This window comes from Drosophila arizonae, chromosome X, assembly GCF_054131065.1.
Source record: "Drosophila arizonae isolate 15081-1271.41 chromosome X, UAZ_ARI_1.0, whole genome shotgun sequence".
In the NCBI taxonomy this organism is placed as follows: Eukaryota; Metazoa; Arthropoda; class Insecta; order Diptera; family Drosophilidae; genus Drosophila; species Drosophila arizonae.
This window is the reverse complement of record NC_142927.1, coordinates 27,257,589-27,277,692: the sequence shown is the minus strand read 5'-3', so window position 1 is coordinate 27,277,692 and position 20,104 is coordinate 27,257,589. Positions and strand designations below refer to the sequence as shown.

General features: G+C 42.8%; 2 protein-coding genes across 6 annotated transcripts in view; one reads left to right on the top strand and one right to left on the bottom strand.

The window, feature by feature from the left end:
- Sh (Potassium voltage-gated channel protein Shaker) overlaps positions 1–20,104 on the bottom strand; it is a 206,676-nt gene that overhangs the window by 172,029 nt on the left and 14,543 nt on the right. The window lies entirely within an intron of this gene.
- LOC108618342 (uncharacterized) lies at positions 1,355–8,274 on the top strand. The gene is made up of 11 exons (XM_018014314.2): positions 1,355–1,455; positions 1,521–1,959; positions 2,018–2,178; positions 2,250–2,336; positions 3,211–3,410; positions 3,478–3,837; positions 3,927–4,083; positions 5,269–6,378; positions 6,449–6,570; positions 6,629–6,704; positions 6,759–8,274. Exons 1-11 carry the CDS (start codon positions 1,355–1,357, stop codon positions 7,372–7,374), a joined length of 3,429 nt encoding a protein of 1,142 aa, XP_017869803.1. The 3' UTR covers positions 7,375–8,274.

Below are 20,104 nucleotides of genomic sequence, written 5' to 3'. Positions count from 1 at the left end.
CAGCCTATCTTGAGCCCGTATCGGTCAGAAGCTATAGGGTTGCCAGGCGGGTCTGTCGACTATGGACAACCACGCAAAAGACTCGAAAGGATATATATATACCCTTAATTATATTTACTTATATCGATCAAAGCTGATCACAGCATGAAGATCGCATTGATCTACACTTAAATTAGCATTCAGCAATCTTTGCTGAACAAAACTTATTTAGATAATGGAGCATAACTGTTTATCTCATGCCGCCACACTCTATCGTTTTGAATATTGAGATGGTCGTCAAATTCATGTGCAATCTTGAACATTAATAAGATAATCAATGAAAATTAAAACTCTCTTTGGTGTTTGGCGAGACTTTTATATTACTTATGTAATGTACATATTTCTTTTTATAAGCATCCATCTACATATATCTCTGCTCTTTAGCTCCATCACGTCGATAGCTAAATTGAAGAGCTTAAACTGAAGCTCTGATTGCATAATTTACATAAGTACACAATTTTTTCACATTCATCTCAAAGATTTGAAATTGCTGCTTCCATCAAATAATTATCGTGTGGTTATTTAAGCTTGTTTCACTTCGAGCACCTGCAGCAGCCCAGCAAACAACATCCATGAAATGTGTATCACAATTTGGCTTAGCAGAGCAACACGCACACCTTGTGGCTGGCGCATGTGGACATCAAATTGCAAAGGATACAGAGTGAGGGGTGAGAGGGGGAGACAGAGGGGCAGAGGGGCAGAGAGAGAGCTGACAGCAGTTGGCAAGTTACTGTTAGCTGATCCCCGGTAGCAGCTTAAGCCACAGGGGCATGACGTGCAAATCCAATGACGCCTTCCATCATGATAACCGCAAGACCGCTCACGCCCTGTCTCAGTCGCTCTCTCTCTATCTGTGTGCTGCTCTGCTCTTCTCCAGTTCGCCATCCACTGGATGGCTGCCAACAAATGCAAAAGGTTAAAGGGCACAAAGCTCGCAGCCCCCAAAGGAATATTTAATTAGGGGCTGTAGCTGCTGCCACTGATACTGCAAGCTGAAGCTGCAAAACTGTTTTGATGCTTTGTGTTGGCCGGCTATGTTTGTGTTTTGGCCAAGGGATTTGCTTGGCGCAAAGCTAGGCAACAGCAACAAACAGCTAACAACAGCAACGACAAAAACGTCAACAACTAGCTGTAGCCATAGCTGCAGCTGGTTGGATCGATACCTGGCAGGTGTGTGGCAATTGGTTTTGGGCATTTGGCATTTGGTATTTGGTATTTGGTATTTGGTATTTGGCAACTGGGAGCGCAACATCATGGTAAGTGGGCGTGGCGAAGGTGCAATTTGTAATTGAAATGCAATTAATATGTAATGCAAATGGCATTGCAGCCGCCCAAGAAGAAGCTGTCGAAGAAGGAGAAGGCACGCCTCGAGGCCGAGCAAGCCGAGATGCTGCGCATCGAGATGGAGAAGGAGAAGTTCGTATGAAAGAGGCTTGCGAGCAGAGATAATCGCATGTAATTGAGAAACTTCCTATCCATAGACTAAAGAAGCTGGAGGAGGCGCGTCAGCGCAAGAAACTGGAAATGGAACAGGCCAAGCATCGCCAGCAGCAGGAGGTGGCTGAGAATCGGCTGCGACGGCGCCAACTCAAGGACAGCATGAGATTCTTCGATCAGGTGCATACGACCATCGAGGCCATCAAGGCCGAGGAGCGCCAGCAGCGCGAGTGGGAGAAGTACATGCGCTGCAACGGGCTGCCCAATGCGGCCAGCCCCAGCGACCTGCGCAAATACATCCACCAGTGGCACGCGGACATTGCCCAGCGGGAGCGCGACGAGCGCAACTGGCTGCTGCGCACGGACGAGCGCACCCTCCTCACCCAGGATGTCCAGGTGGAGGACCTGACGCGCGTCTCGCTGCGACAGCAGCAGGGCAACCTGGGCGATGTCTATGCGCAGCGCATCAAGGAGGTGCTGGGCGTAAGTCGGGCGGACATTCCAGCCGGAGGGCCACACTAAACTCTGCTCCCCCCGACAGATTCTCAGCGAACTGGACGAGTCGCTCGCGTACACGAAGTCCCGCTCGGCCCATGTGGCCGCCGACCTCGTGAAGCTGAAGACGGAGATGCGCGTGTTCCTCAAGCAGCACCTGGACGAGTTCACCCACAAGACAATGTCGCACATCGAGCGTGACATGGAGTCAGTACTACAATCTGCTATCTAAGTGCCATAGATCTTGCTCAGAGTTGATCTTCTTTCTTTCTTTCTAGAATCGATAGACCTGGCGTCTCCAAGCACATCTACAGCTCCGATGTCTTTCAGAGTTTCGTTTGGACGTTCTCCAAGGATGCCCAAATGTGAGATATTTCCATCTAATTAATCAATTGGCATTTGAAAAGTGTTTTTATACCCTGAACAGATTTTCAAAGGGAAATCAGGGTAAAATTTATGTCACAGGCAAAAGAAGGCGTGGCAGACCCCACAAAGTATGTATATTCTTGATCAGGGCAACGAGCTGAGTCGATTTAACCCTGTCTGTCTGTCTGTTTGAACACGTCGATCTCATTTATCTAAAATTCACTCTCTCTCTATTCACAATCTTCTGTTTCTCAATTTCTATCTCTCTCCCTTTGTACTTCTGTTCTTTTTTCGATACCTCTGTCTCTTCCTCTTTTCGGCATCTCTAATATTGAACTTGGACGTCGAACTGAATCGATCGGGTCCCTTCATCTCATTTGCCCTTCCGTTTGTCACTAAAGATCAGAATTGAAATGTGAACTGGATGTTCTTCTACTCACATACCCTACAGCAATAACACATTTTACATTATCGATAGATATCGATATTTCAGATTGAACTTAAACTTGAAGAAGATAGATATCGATAGATAGATATCGATATTTCAGATTGAACTTAAACTTGAAGAAGATAAAAGCTTTAGGCTTCTGTGTTGAAGACACAAATTCCAAATGTCCCAGATTTGTTATGCCTTCATAATTTCAAGGCTGAATAGACTTCCTAAGGTAAGCAGTTCTGCATGAGTTTTTCCACAAGCGATCCAAAGTTATTAAATAAAGCTACATACTTCCTGCTAAGCCTCTCATAGTTGAGCTCTTGCCTGCCACTCATTATTTTAATGCACTTTTATTCCCTTTCTTTCTGTCTTCTCCTCATTTCGACTATTGGCTTACCACTCTAACTTCCCTTCGTCCTCTTCCCTCTCGCATGCAGCGCTGTCAATCCAAAAGCTCGCATTGGCGAACAGTCGGCCCACAATGAGATCGATTTTCCCACCATCGAGATGAACCTCTCACTGCCGCCGACAGTTCAGCTGCAAAGCTCGGCGCTGCGAGGGCTCTGGCTCAACTATGATCACTTCAGTGACTACTGCAGCAGCTTTCAGCTGAAACACGCTCGCTCCGAAAATGCCAGTAAGTCTGCTCATTGGCTAATCAATCTGAGCCGTTTGGGAGCTGCAGTTTTATACTATTCTGGCAGCTATTTTACGGCAAACGAAGCGGGAGTGGCGCAAGCGCAAGGAGATTCTGCAGTCCATGCTGGATGAGTGCGCCCGAGATATTCCGCTGTCCGAGCTGGAGCAGCTGACGCAGGAGCAGCACTCGTCCAGCTCGCAGCCGCCACGTGAGCGCAGCTACGATGTGGACAAGCTCTACGCCCAATACGAGGATGAGCTCAACAAGGCGCGCCGCCGAGCCGTCGGACCAGAGGCGTATGGCCTGCTCGAAACAGATGTCAACTTGCGCAAATACCGCATCATATCAGGCGTCTACTGCATCGATTTTCTGGAGACGCCGCAGCAGGATAAACAGCTGAATGCTCGCTCCTTCATACGCACCAGTGGGTAGACCAAGCAGAGAATACATACATACATATCTGATAGTAGTTATATACATATGTATAACTGTTGTTGCTGCTTCCGCTTGCAGTTTTTGCCACTAACAATCTGATGCACAAGGAATACTATCAGACCTATAAGCCACCGCCTCCGGTTTTGCCTGGTGTGCGTCGCCTGCCCGAGGAAATTGAGGCTGAGATGCGCATGATTGAAGCGGCATTGGATAAGCTCGCCTTAGTCACACTGCAGTAAGTAATTGACTTGCCAGTCTAGCTAAATGCATACTCGTATATATGTATATGTATATGTATGTATATACAATATTATATGTTGTGACCTGCTACCCACAACAGCATCTTCAGTATTCGTTGCAAACCGTAAGCCCTATATAAGATGAAAAACATTTTATTGTTGTTTACAAGACATTTTTTTCCGCCATTTTGGCTTTGCCGTTTAATCAAACTGATTTTGTATGCCCTGCAACCATTGAAGATGGGAATTCCGAGCACAATGTTTGAGCAAATGTAAGGAGCAGCCAAAGGCAGCCATTCAGTCAATGTCTCTGCGTCCTTTCCGATGTTTCGTCATCATCATTTTTCGTTTTACCGTGCAACTGACTCTCTGTCTCAACGTCAGTCCCACCGTCAATGCCTACGTGCATTCCACTGTCCGTTCCACTGTCCGTTCCACCGTCCGTTCCACCGTCCATTCCACCGACCCTTCCACCGTCCGTTCCTCTGTTCTTTCTAGCATCCCTTCCGCCATCTTTCCCACCGGTCGTCGCAGCATCTGTCCGTCCAATTGCTCCACCGTCTTTTCCATGATCAGCCCCATCCTCCGCTTTACCGTGCACCGTTCGTCTCACCTTCAGTCCCGACCTTTGTACCACCGTCTATTCCACCGGTCGTCGTATCGTATATACCACGTTCTGTTTCCCCGTCTATCCCATTGTCTATCCATTGTCTATCGTCAGTTCGTTCCACCGTCCGGTCTACCGTTCGCTCCACCGTCTGTCCCAGCGTCTATCCCATCCGTCCCACCGTCCAGTCGATCGTTCGTCATATCATCGATTATCCCTTCCCCCTTTTACCGCGCCATCTGTTCTATAAAATAAAATTCTTTTCCGATTTCCCTATTAACCATATAAATTGACAAATTTTTTATTTTTATTTTTTTTTTTTTTTTTTTTGCTCCTTGATTATATATGTATGTCGTAAACAAGATTAAGCCCTTCGCTAGGCCCACTAATCAGGTCTTTCTAACTGGAGTACTAATTAAGTACCCAGACCCCAATGCATAAACATTGCCAATTTATTGCTAAGCTCAACTTGAAACCAAGAAGAAGAGAAACGAAATGATAATAGGCTATATATCTAACAGATGATATCTAATATATATATGTAAATACAGTCTTTGCGCTGTCTGCCTTGCAGATTGCCCGATTCAGTTATTTGGTTCGAGCCACCGATTGCCTGTCGCTGGGAGACGGACATCGAGACGCTCGAGTCGCAGCTGGCGGATGGCGTAAAGCCCGACGCAGCAGCGGCGCCAGCAACGGCAGCAGCTACCACAGCCACGCCCACCGAGGCCACACCACTCTCGACCAACGCGCAGCCCAGCCCGCTAAAGAGCTCGCCGCGCGGTCCAGCCAGGATGCGTTCCCAGAAATCCGATCTGGCCGCATTGCAGGCGCAAACGCTGCGCGAAATCGGAGACTTTGATTTGCGTGCCATACCCCGGAATGTGGACCTGTATGGGCTGGTCAAGGACTTTGTGGTGCCACGCCTGCCGCAGGGCTTCTGCGTGCGCCTGGAGCAGCAGACGCCGCAGTCGAGCAGCGGGCAGCCGCAGCGACAGGTGATGTTCCTGGCGCGCCAGACACACGTGCGCCTGGGCCAGGGAGCGGCAGCTGCGACAACGTCGGCGTGTGCGACAGACTCAGCGCAGCCGTCGAGCAGCTTGGGCATTGGCGCCGAGTTCCTGGACACAGCGGAGCCGGCCGAGCTCTTTCCCCCCATCTGCTTCGACAAGCTGCTCAAGTTCCGCAGCCTGGCGCGTCCGCCGCCTGTGACGCCCAGCGGCTGCTACCTCTTCTCGCAGCTGATCGAGGACATGGATCGGCTGTGGCGCATGCAGCTGCCGCGAGAGCAGCACGAGGAGCTGCTGCAGCAAATATCCGAGCAGCTGTCGCCCAGCGGCTCTCAGCAGGACGTCAGCGAGGAGCTGGCCGACGAGCTGCGTCCTCTGAGCCAGGAGCTGGTCGAGGTGCTGCAGCCAGCCGCAGCGGCTGCGGCCTTTGCCTACTACACGGGCATCTCCTTCATCCGCGACACACAGCTGCCCGCACATGACCAAGACCAGGCCACGAAGCCCAAGTCAGCTGGCAGCCAGGACAGCAGCGACGACGATGCGGACGATGATGACGACGAGGACAGCCTCCTGGAGCTGCTCGAGGGCAACGTCGGCAACGATTCCTCAGCCGGCGGCACTCTTCAGCAGGCGTTCAGCGGGAACAGCAACAGCGACAACTGCGACAGCGAAACGTAGGCTCTATATGAATTCGTGGTGGAAATCCCTTATCAGCTCCCGTTTCCTCTTCTCTCCTCCCACTAGCCGCCGGCAGAAGCAGAGCAGCCTGGCGGCCATTACACAGGGCAAGTGGAGCACACGCGATGTCCACGACACCAAATTCAATGAGGACAAACTCTCCATACAGTTTCGCACGGGGCGACTTGGTAAAACAATTCCCCAATGATTCTCCAGTCATGTTCACCTGGCCCCTTTCATTTCCAGGCATCTTTGGCTTCGCCCTGAACAAATACAGCAACATGCCCTACCAGACCTGGGACCTGAGACCCGATATGAAGAAGTATGTATGCTCGACAGAGTCCATGTGATTTAATATCAAAGTATCATTTGCCAGTCCGGGCACCATATTCTTCAGCTTGACGGCCTCGCTGATCAGCCTGGAGATGACCATCACTGAGGCGGGCTACACTGTGCATAACTTCCAGGGCGGCAGCACGCAGGGCCTGACCGATATGCTGGGCAAGACGTTGAGCTTGAGCGAGTTGAAGGCGACGCTAATCCTATCCGCCGTAGACATCTTTCCGGATGAGGACGCCTTCTGCTACACGGAGGGCTCCTGCGAGAAGAACTTTGTGATGGAAATGCACACCTACGCCTGCATCTCGACCCTGGCACTGTCCCACAACTTCAGCTGGTCCCGCTGGAATCTCTTGGCGGGCTCACGCACAGCTGTGCTGCTCATCCGCGAGCTGCTCGAGGGCAAAAAGGTGCCCTACTACTCCACGCTGCTGGTTACCCCGCTCAAAACCTCCATCATCGACTGCACCGAAGTGTCGGCTAGCTTCAATGCAGTCGGCATTGCTGGCATGGAATACTACGCGGATCTCTATCAGCTATCGCAGGCCCACGCACAGCCCGTCAGCCTGGAGAAACAGCGCAACATGAGTCCGATTCTTAGGGAGAATGTGGCCAGCATTCTGACTGGCATTAGACCTCTTAGCTTTTGTTAAGCCTTAAAGAGTAAATGATAATAATGGGTTTAACTAGAATTTTATATCCAGCCATTTGAATTCAAGTATTTGAATTTATAGCCCTTCTATACGATTCTCATTAAGGCATTTTAGACTTTAGTACAACTTTGTCAATTTTACCATTCAATTTATTTACCCTTTCCCAGCCAATAGATTTAGCTGCTTAGTTTAGCTTTCACATTGATTGATGATCCAAATATTTAGCTGAAATATGAGCAATATTTCCATTTCAATTAAAAATTCATCAACTTGAACTCTGCTTATACACTATGAGAACTTTCATCCAATTCAATATCGCTGTACTATACGATTCTCAAGAAATCGGTAAGGACTGGCAATATTAGCCACTCTCTAATTTACATTTCCTTACATTCATATATCGTTTTATATATCTCCAGAAGAATGTTTAAAGTCCTTTTATCAGCAGCTTTACATTAATATTACTTATCTGCCATTAAAACTCTTCTTTGCATTTTTCTTTTGTGCCTCTTTCCTTAACAATAAAAAAAAACCGTCTCGCCTCTCTTTATCGACTCATAAACTTTTGTAGGTCAATTTATGTTTGCCCAAATGTCTGGGGATGAATGTAATTTACACCTGGCAGTTGGCCTTCTTTCCTCTAAAGATGTACATCATAAAGCTTAAGTAACTCTCCTTGACACCCTGAACCATTCGCACACTCATTGGCCAAGAGGGCTTAGGCGATGCTGTCTTGGCTTAGTCAGAGTCTTGACAACGTCGCTTATCGTCGAACTGTTTACTTTGCACAGGACTCGGACCGTACTTTACTTATTTCTTTCTTCTCGTTTTTTTTTACCGTTAGCCTTAAAAGTTTGCCCAAATATGATGAATAGCCAAGAGTGAAAATTATTCATTCGAAAGTGCTCAAATCTTTCAACGAGTTTCAACAGTTGCCCCGGCGCTGACCACGTCGAGTGTCAATTGGCACACACAAACACACGCACACATACATGCACATACATGCACACACACTTTGGAGTGTTAAAATAAATATGGCTACATGGCAAAAATGTTGGCCAAGCGTTCATATTTTAGCCCACTTGTAAATTTATGTAAAATGAAATGCAAGCCAAGTTGGCTAACGTCCGCATGGGGGAATGCATATCAAAAGAGGCTAAACAGACCACACCCACACACGCACACACACACACTTTTACATATTTGTATACATACACCTTTCATATGAAAGTTTTTTCTTCTCGATTTTCCAACTTTGAGCTGCGGGCTGCCTGCAAAATTTATGCTCCGACAGCTAAGCGGCTTCCCAAAAGGTCACAAAAGGCCCAACGGCCAGTCGAACAAAACAACAACAAAGCAAGTAAGATACCGCTAGTCGAGACTGCTCGACTAGGGGATCACCTGAACCCTTAGAAGAACTAGTCCTCCAATAATTCTGATCTTATGGATGGACAGTTTTCATCACACTTTCCGAAAGAGCTATCAACGTTCATTTGTGTATATTCACTAGTAGCATCCGGCTATAACGACTCCGTTTATAGCGTCCCTACGGTTATTGAGACGAAACTCTGGTCGCCAGACAAAGTTATATAAACAAACTTAAATGGTTATACCGCCTTCCGGCTACAACGCCGTCGTTATAGCCGCATCCTACTGTACCATAAATACTTGTTTGCGAATTTTAAGCGAGAGGGATGGGTTTACGGCCGGTGTTCAAAATATGACGAAAATCAATATTGTATACACAAGAATTTATATGCAAAATTTGAACACTCCAGCTCTCAAAAATGAAATATGATTTCATTCATTTTCAATGAGGCTCTTTATCGATAACACTAAAACGATAATATTTATCGCTTTATTTAAACATGTTATGTGCATGTTATACACGAGCCTGTAGAGGGAAATGGCTATATCGACTTAGCTCGTTGCTCGTTGTGGAGTCAACCACGCCTCCTTCTACCTTAACAAATCCATTATACCCTGATTTTCCATTGCAATGGGTTAAGGGTATACATAATAAAACCAGGTGACAGTATAACATTCCAAATACGAATTTCGCTGCCACACAGGAGGACTGTGAGCGCTTTGTGGGCGTGGCCCCAGCAGGCAGCAGCGCTGTTGTACACACTCTGGCAAGTGAATTAGCTAGCATTGAATTTCATGCGCCTGAGAGGCGAAATCAAACGCAATGAATATTTCCAATCTATAATACACACACACACACACACACACACACAGACACACAAAAAGTTTGATTGCTCATTATAAATGAAAGCGCCATGAAAAAATAAAATATGAAGAGCAATAAAGTATGCGAGTCGCAGCAGAAACATTTGAAGCCACATTTTGGCACAGTTCACAGAGTCTAACAGCAACAGGAATATTTTCAGGAATTTTTAGTATTATGATTCAATTCTAGAGACTATAGCTGCGTTCCACTGTTCCATATATATTGATGCACTTCAATTTGAGTTATTATATACAAAATTTAACTACGGCAATAATGTTTCTCTTTCGATTATTATCTAGTCTACTTCTTTTTAAGATTAATATTAGCTTGATATTATATTCCCATCTTTCCGTACCACACTATACATATTTAATTATTGTAGTTTACGTTTCTACAGTGTATGCTATCAATCTATTGTCTTAAGTTATCTTTAATCATAATTCTCTAATGTTTTCAAAAGATCTTAGTAGTATTGCTTTATAGTCTATGTATATTTCTCTTTGTTTCGATTCCATATACCGTCAGTACACTTAAGTTATACACAATATTCGTTTCAATTTTAATAATACAAACTTTCCCAGTTATAAATCCCTAGTGTTTCACATTCCGTTGTTCCATTTAACGTTAATATCAATTTGCCTACATAATCTCAACGTTCCCCGTCACAGCATGAATTTAATCTCATATAGATCTATAACTTAACAGTGCTTATGCTATGAAGCCTCTCTTCCATTATTCCAAAGTTTTTTAGCACTACCAACCATGATCATAATATCCATTGTTAGCTATTGTACAATCCTTTAATTTTCGTTCTTTTATAGTTTCGTCTTTCATAATCGCATTGCTGTGTTATCTCCCGTTTCATGGCTCTATTGTTCCATCGTGCCATTGTTTCATGGCTCGTCGCTTGGTCCCCAAATGGATGACGGAATTTCGGCTCATCTGGTTGCCGAAAACGAACGACTATTGTGGGCAGCGCTGGCGGTGCTGTGGTGACGTAGTCGTGCAGTCCGGAAAAGTAGTGGCAGGTGTCAAACACGGAAACGGAAGCGTAGTCGAAAATGTGAATGCCACAAACTAAACCAACCACACCTCCCCACAGCCGGCCAAAACGCTGTCAGCTCTTAACAGGTAACCACACAGCCGTGTTCTGCGGCTTTGTGGCATCCTCTTCGAACCAAACACCCACAGTCCCAAAATATAATGAAAAAAAACACAAAAAAAAGGAACAGAAAACTAAAACGAAACAGCAGCTGAAAATATTTGAAAATTAATTGCCAAATGTGTCAGCGGAAGCTGAATGGCGCTGATATGCAAAATCTTGTTGTGTTTCGTTTCGTTTCGCTTCGTTTTGAAACAATTGCAAAGTTTACCTGAGGGCAGACGACGAGAGGGCGCAAACGTTGCGGCTGCTTAGCTCAACCAGAAGAACAAACACTTTTTAATTATTTATTCATATGCGAGCTGGGGCTGCTGGGACATGGGTGAGGCGTGGGTGGGCGTGGTTCAGGCACTCGCTCATTAACAAAACAAACGACAGCCCAAAAGCAGCAGCAGCGGCAGCAGCAACGGCAGACAAACAGGCGCCGCTGGCAATGTGCGAATGGGGCCCGGCAGAGGTTAAGACGGGTGCAGGGCATGGGGTTTAAGGGCAATGATTGCTGGCACTCAGACAGCGGGGCACCCAATGTAGCTGGTGACCTTCACACACACACACACATATACAGAGAGAGAGACGCATTAAGGCGCGCATACGCCGCGTGTCACTGTCAGACTGAGCAAAAGAAACTGAAAGATGGGACGCCGCATTAAGGGATAACTCGCTCGGAATATGTTAATTTGCCAGTCAAAGCAGTTAACAAACACACACGCACACACACACACACACACACATTAATGCTGTGTTTCGCTGTTGTGTTCGACATATGGAGGAGGAATGCGACGAGTCTTATACATATTTAACGATATATCACACATTCGCATAATTTAATAGGTCGCATTGTGAAACATGTCTGCATAAATACATACATACACATACCTATACATGTACACATATATGTATATGCATGCAAATAGGGTTGTGTAAGTCGAATAAAACGTAGCCAAGACGAGCTATAATGCTAGAATTACCTTTGATGTGGTTTATAAATAATATATTAGCTATATTATAGAGTTATCATATATCAGCTAATCATTTATATAAATTTACACGTTATTCTTATTGCAGAATACGAATTCAACAATAAATGTATAAGTATTTAGTAATATTTCTCGAATTCCAAATACGCTGAATACTCTGCTCATCCGTCATTATGTATATCCGAGAATTTCCATAGCAATCCAAAATTCGAATTTAAAGGTATCCCAATTCGATACCTTTGCGCTAATATGAAAATAGTAATTCCTTTAATCTAAATGCAGTTAGACGATAATTCAGTTTTCTGCATAATTCTTTATTTTGGCCGAAAATCTCTCTAAATCAACAATTTCATGTTATCTTCAAAAAAGATGCTCTTGTGCTTCCTAATAAAAATAAAAATAATAAAAATAAATAAAATAAAAAACGAGACCACTGTAAGTCGTCCTTTCAACAACTTATATCATCATCGTCAGATTATAGTTCAGGTCACCACTTAATGCATTATTATTAATAATCAGTTCTTCAGTCATTTGACTGCCATCGTTTGTTCATCATTCAGTTCCTTAATCTGCTCATTAGTCAAATCATTAGTTTGTCCAACTTTCAGCTCATCAACCCAGCGGCCAATACATTGATCAATTCATTAGTCAGCTCATCAGTCCCCAATCCACAATTCTATTCATCAGTCAACTCGTAGTCAGTCTGCTCAGCAGTTTGTTCATTAGAAGCTTGGCTGATTTTATTACTCACTTCATCAGTTACCTTATTATTATGCTCATCAACCAGCTCAACATTCACTTCATCGGCGAACTTATCAATCTATTCGACTCGTAGTCCACTCATCAGTTTGTTCATTAGGTAGGTTATCAATCACTTTATTACGCACTTCATCAGTCAACTCATTATTCATTATTCAGGTCAGAACTCATTCCCTCAACCAACTTAGCACTCTTTTCATTAGCAATCATCATACCATACCATCACCCATACTTCAATCGACTCATAATCTCATCAGTCAGCTCATTAGCTTGTTCATTGTAAAGCTGATCAGTCAATTAATTGCTCTCTTCATCAGTCAACTCATCATTCCTTTAATCAACTCATTAGACTGTTCATCAGCAAGTCATTAATCAGATCAGCAGACTGCTCACCAGTCATAACAAACCAAATATATTAATAGAATGTTTATCACATACAGATTTATATATATTATTATAGAAACACACACACACACACACACACATATATATATATACACACAAATATCTTTCACTTAACATGATACATATATTGTGATATTTAATTTTTTTCGGCTAGCGCCAAATGCTAAGCGCCTTGGCAAATTGCCTAAACTAGTCCATTGTGCATAGTTTGGTACGCCAGAGTTGCCAGATCGTTTGTCAGCTGTCGCTTAGCTAAGGTTTCCGGGCTAAGCACAGCTCTTCCACGTGCCTTAAGATATACGTATGTATGTATGTGCACATATATAGTGAAATGCATATACATGCATATATGGGTATATATATTTGCATGCCATAAGCAACATTCTCTGGGGTATTAGCATAGTGCCATAAATGTAACGGTACATCCATTTTCACGAAACTTTTTTTTTTTTTTTTTGCACACATAATATTAAAAGTTGTTGCTGAAAGTAGTAGAGGAGTAGATGTTGTTGTTGTTGTTGGCATTGCAAGACTTTACATAACGTCAAGCATCTTGTCTTTGCTGTTGTTGTTGCTGTGTCTCCAATTGTTGTTGTTGTTGCTGCTGCTGCTGCTGCTGCTATTTGGCATTAAACATTCGCGCATTTTCACAGCAGGCGGCCAACAACAAAAGCCATTGCCGCGGCTTTACATGTGTTAAACGCCAAACATAGCCGTGCATATGCTCTAGCCATATGTGTGTGTGTGTATGTGTGTGGGTGTGTGTGTGCGTATGTGAATTTTTACTTTAATCAAGGCAAAGGCAGCTGGCGCACTAAAAATGTTGCCTGGCGCAAACAATAAATTTTGCTGCTGCTGCTCTATGTATATATGTGTGAGTGCTAGTGTGCGTGTGTGTGTGTGTGTATGCGGGTGGCTGGCGTTACCAGGACAGGTGAATTTAATGCGCTGCTTTTGTAAAATTCGCTACTGGCATTAAATTCACTCGCATGCGGCGCACAAAAGTATGCAGCGTATACGTAATTTAAGTTAATAGCAAATGACTTTGAGGCTGAGCCAAAGCTTCAATGCGTTGCGCCCCTGCATGCGAGTCTGTTCAAATTACAATTCATTATGTCAACGCTAAGTGTACGCGTGTCTCACTCGCTCTCTCACTGTACCTCTCTCTCTCTCTCTCTCTCTCTCTCTCTTTCTCACTTTGTATTCGTCTCGGCTGCAGCTTGAGAACTTCCGTTTCGCAGGCGACACTTGAAATGCATTGTTGTTGTTGCTGCTGCTGCTGCTACCGCTGCCGCTGGCATATTTTTCACGCCACGCCCCTCTAGCGACTTCGCCCACACGACATTGTTGTTGCTGCCTAGCCACTTCGCCCACACGACATTGTTGTTGCTGCCTAGCGCTCTGCTTCTGCAATTTGCGTCAAATTTCGAGTTAAAGTGTCAATTACAACAAGCAAAACAACGCGAACAGCTGCTCTCACTGCTCCCGCCACTCCCTCTGCTCCCGCTGCTGTGGCAGCAACTATCGCTGCAGAGCTTTTACACCTGTCTGTTACACACTCTAACACACACCAACACTCGCCCACATATGAGCGTGGCCCCCTGTCAGCGTTCGTCAAGCTGTCAGCTTTTGCATTTCATTTCGTTTTCTTTCCGTTTCATTTTGTGATACCATGTAGGAGAGCTCAAATCACTTAAGCGCATTAGAGACATGCTCTTGTGTCGCTACATATACTATAACAGTTTAGTTTAGCGGTACTCAGCAATGTTAGATCTCAATATATGAAGTACAGCCATTAGAAATCGAAATCATTTAAATTGCATATGATATTAATGTAACCATTAATGTAAAGAGCAGCATTTGGAACCGCTCTCTCACTCTCTCTCTCTCTCTCACTCTCTCTCTCTCTCTCTCTCTCTCTCTCTCTCTCTCTCTCTCTCTCTCTCTCTCGCTCTCCCTATGATGGCCTTTAAACAGAATCAGTGGGAAATTGAATTCAACTTTTCCATATATAAGATATATAAGAAAACTATATATTCATTCAACTATCTTTATAATCCAGCAGAACATGGCTAGTCTAGATCATGTATAAAATGTAGTATACCTTAAAAAATGTTATATTTATTTCCCTAATATCTGTTTAAATTAAGTTGCTTATATGTAACAGAACGTTAACCAGTTTTTTCAATACGAGCATCCAATATCATCTTTTAATTAAAGAAAGCATTTTAATTGTTTTACCTAATATTTTCGCGTAGTTTTCTCTCCTATATATGGTATAAATATGTATATGTATAGGCTTAGCACTTGATGTTGTGTTTGTATTTCTATACATTATTCTATTCTTTTTTATGACTATCTTCCCTCTGCTCTATATATATTCTAAATTTATTCAGCTAATGAACCATTACATCAAAATATTTTCAAATACCCCCAAACACTCTCTCACTCTCCATTCTCAATAAGGCCTCTACTTTCATCTACATTTAAGACTATTGTATCTCGATTGCTTGCTGCCATCATTAGAGCTCATTGAACAAGGAAACTCAGGGTATAATGTTTTTGCTAATATGTATGTAACAAGCAGGCAAATTAATATATATTATATATACAAGAAGATCAGTCGCATATATAGGCATTACGTAAATGAGTTGGCAACTTTTATAGAATTTTAAAAATTCTATGGAATATGTGAGTCACTTGCTGAAAGCATCATTTAAATTCGTTTAGTCATACAGATGTTATTAAACAAAACGCTTGACCAACGAGACACGCAAAACTAAGCAGAGCCTTCCCATACGTCTGCACGCATATATATGTATATTTAAATATTCAACCGTTTTTCTCTCAGCTGCATGCTTTCTAACATTGTCTAAGTATCACAATTGCTATTGAATTGTGCTTGAATCTGAACCGCTTCATTAGATTCCCTAGATGGCGCTATAGCAGTGAAATTTTGCTGGAACAGTGGTGGCGTTTCTCAGCTCAATTCCATTATTATTATTATTTTTGTATGCTCTGAATCCAGACATTAAAGTGGGAAATCAGGATACAATGTTTTTATGAAAATGTATGTAGCAAGCAGAAAGAGTCGTGTATATATTTTTAATCAGGGCGACGAGCTGAATCGATATAGCTATATCCGTCTATTTGTACATCCCTCTCTCCGTATGAGCGCCGAGATCTCAGAAGATATAATTGGAATTTTATGCTCGCCTACACCATACGCAGAATGGTATCATATTATTTTTGATAACTCATCCCATTTCTTTTTATCGATAATTATCGATAGATTTATTTCGTTTTTTCAGCTTAATTTGAATACCATTAGACCTAGAGACTTCAGATTTACTGTGTATATACATTTTATGAAGACGAATATTTTGTAATTATCAGATTTTGGAGACTACGCCCCTTCGCCACCAATAAGTAAAACCGTATTTCAAGTACTAGGGAATTCTGCTTTGGAATATTCACACACTTGATCATTATGATCACGTTTGATGAAGATAATTCGAATACAAATTCGGATACTATTGCCCACACTCCGCAGTTAGCAAAGCGTGCGGGAATATCAACTCTTTGTAGTGTCCAGGGAGTCTCCTAGTCTAGCAGTCTCTATTAGAGTACTCTTACTTGCGTAAATATGATGTGGCGGCGGTTGTGCACCCAACCAATATCAGGCTCGGGTCCAGGCTGCTATCTGTTGTTCTTCAGTTCATATTTTTCTTATATTGATTTTATTTGTTTATATTTCTTTAAGCAAACATGCTCCATGCTCAAAAATGTAAATAATTTCCCATCAGTTTATGCTATATATTTGTGTAGTATTTATACAGGGCTCAGGGAATCTCCTAGTCGAGCACCCCCCGTCGAGGGCTTTTTTACATGTTTCGGCTTGATTTCGCTTGGCTTTTACTTTAGTTTTTCCTTAACTTTCTGCCTCGTTTGCAGCAACAATATTTGTGCCTAGGATGCTGCCTTCCACCTGCTTGGCAGCGTGTGTGTATGTGTGTCTGTGTAACATTTTACTTGACTTTTATGTGAGGGTTGATGTTGCAGTTGTTACTGAGGCTGCTGCTGCTGCTGTCGCAGCTGCCTCTTGACGACGACTTTTGACTTTCTGCGTTGGCATTTTGACACAGTTGATTACAGCGCCACCTAGCGACCGCACGCAACTAAGCTGGGGTCATATATATATGTATATATAAATCTGATGTACATATAAACATTTAAGCTGTGTGTGGGGCTAAAGGGCAGGGCTGCTAGCAATATTTATGCAAATGGGGCACAGGGGACGAGCCACGCGCAGCTCAAGCGGTTGCATAAAGTTTTGTCATACATTTTGCTATCCATAGGCGGACACACACACGCACACTCACACGCACACGCACACGCATCGTACGAAATTTGTGTGTGTTTATTAATTGCATTCCACAATTTATGCATTCGAGATTGTGAATCCTGTGCAGAGAATTGTAAAATTTTAATGCAACAAATGGACTTAAGAGGCAAAAACTGGATAAATATACACATTGGCAGGGCCAACACATGTGTATGTATGTATGTATAACCACACGTACATATGTAGCCCTCCTATATTGATAAGAGTTTATTATATGGGCCATACCCAAAGGCCTACCAAAAGCTAGCAGACCCTGAGCTTCGATTACTTTTATTCAAAATTTAGAATCAGGCCAATTTATGAAGCTCTTTTGTTTGTCAAGTTATTTATAACTATGTAACTACTTAATTTTAATTTATTAAATTAATGAGATAGAATTATCTATGTTAAATAACGAAGGCAGAATTCATAGGGCATCAAATTGTTCATGCTCAACGGGATATGTGATAGATATGTCAAGATCCAGTCGAGTAGGTCTAGAGGTCGGTGACATCCGAATCTTTTCCTAGATCCACTGCGAAGGCCTAGCCTAGTCTTTCTAGGCTATTTTGGGTGAAAGTTAGTCTTCATTCAATTTTGTTTATTCGTTATTTGTTCTTCTTTAATTTTTCTTTTTCACTCTTCTTGTTTTTGTTTCTCTGCTTTAAATTCTCTTCCCTCTGCCTCTTCTTGAAGTTCAAGCAAAAGTATTTAGTCAATCATGAAATTATCGTTTTCATACAGTTATTCGTATTGGTTGGTTATTGCTTTATGTTTGAATAAAGTAATGTTAATTATAAATAAATATTGATGCTCGAATCAAGGACAAAGTCTTACAGTTTCAGTCCAACATAGATTGATGAAGCTCGCTTATAGATATGTATATCCCTCATATGTACAGTTTTATTGTATACAATTTTACTTTAAATGGTCGGAAGTCTTTAAGGCGATTCAAAATTAAATAAATCATTTTTTATGTTTACTTGTACTTTGTATATATATGCATTTATATATATCCAAGCAAACATGTATATACATATATTATTTTTCAATTAAAGCACAAATGTTAATAAACAGTTCTAAGGTTGTATTTGCCTTAATTAAAATCTACTTGAGAGGGCAAGCTGAAGCGGCTTTTAAGTAGAATAGCTGATGAGAGAATCGCACTTAAAGTGTCCACCGTGACGTATACTTAATTTGAGCTGCTAGGCATTCAGGTGACACACAAACACCCACCTGCAACACACAAGGGCCAAATGTGGGGCAATGGGGCGTGGCCTGACCTCAGACCCCAGCAAGTGAAGCAGAGCGAGGCGCAGACGAGGAAGCATCCGCAGCAGCAGCAGCTGCGGCTGCTCACCAAAAATATTTGGACTAAAAGCAACTGCTTGGAGCCCAGCTACAGAAAACCTAGAAGAAGAAGAAGAAGAAGAAGAAGAATATATGTGTGCCCCGTCTTCTGCTTTCACACGTGTGTGCATGTGTGTGTGTGTGTTTGTGTGGTTTAGAATGTATGCTGTTGTAATCTAAACATTCCGAGGCAGAGAGCACTTGTGCGCGACTCTGTATGTGTCTCGCTCTCTCTCTCTCTCTCTCTCTCTCTCTCTCTCTCTCTCTCTCTGTGTGTGCACGTGCGTGTGTGCGTAATTCGAGCATCTGCACGTACACAGCTCAAGTCGCAGGATCCAGCAATAAAATAGAAAAATTTCACAAGCTGATGAAAAGGAAATGACCACAAATTGCCGTCGCTATGTGCACACCGCAATGCACACAGACAGACGCACACAATAAACGATTTAACGTATTTAATTTCTGACAGATACACACACGCACACACTCACACGCTCACACACACGCCAAGTTACAGCTGGCATAACTGTTTGGGATTCTAACGAGAGGCCCGTTTCCTAACAATTTATAAAATGGCGTGCCTGGAAAAAGTTCAGCAAACCCTAACAACGCATATGCTCTACGCTGTCTCTTACCGTTATATTTCCTCCCTACTCTCCCTCTCTCTCCCACTCTCTCGCAGTATCTCTGCTCGCGTGTGTTCGCCTGTTAGAAAATAATTAAAAGTTTTCGTGATTTCGTGCCAGTAGCTGCGATTTTTCTCAATTTAAAATGGATTCGGGCAACAGCAACAAAAGCGAATAAACACGACTGGAAGAACTCGACGTACAGGTACTCTATAAATCAGCCAACTTTTGCAAGTCTAATTACCCAATCCGCCCATTAGGGGCGTGCCGAATCGGACAATGCACTTACCGGTATCTCAGAAGCCCGAAAAGTCGTCATGCTGGGTAGTTGAAATTCGGAATATATACATACTAAAATTAACTATTCAAGATCAAAGAGATATGCTGGATATATCTATACTCATTGAGGGAATGGCAAATCGGTTAAAACTTTATTTTCTATAGTCTTAGCGCAACTAACTTAAAATTTAACAACTAAATTACTGTTGACATCCTCATGGAAAATCGGAAAATGGATCTGACAGCATTTCGGCCTTGATTTAATGTTGTACAGTCGAAATATATATATGTATATATTTATGTATAAAATAAATTTCATTATAGAACAATTTTTTTTATTTAGTATTTATTTGCCTTAAATTAAAAAGTGTGAGGCGTAATTGAAATTGAATTTGTTGCGCTTAGTATATTTATATCTGTATAATTTCAATGCTAGCTTTAATTTATTACACATAAATGTAGAGATATTACATATATGCCGGAGACACATTACAACATTTTTCGAATATAAATATAGGAGCTCGGGAGCCACTTTGAGTAGTCCAGTAAGAAGAA

Coding starts and splice junctions, on each gene's coding strand:
- LOC108618342 (XM_018014314.2), top strand. CDS start 1,355: ATGGCATTGCAGCCGCCCAAGAAGAAGCTGTCGAAGAAGGAGAAGGCA. Junction 2,337..3,210: donor TTCTCCAAGGATGCCCAAAT/GTGAGATATTTC, acceptor TCTCGCATGCAG/CGCTGTCAATCCAAAAGCTC. Junction 4,084..5,268: donor CTCGCCTTAGTCACACTGCA/GTAAGTAATTGA, acceptor TCTGCCTTGCAG/ATTGCCCGATTCAGTTATTT.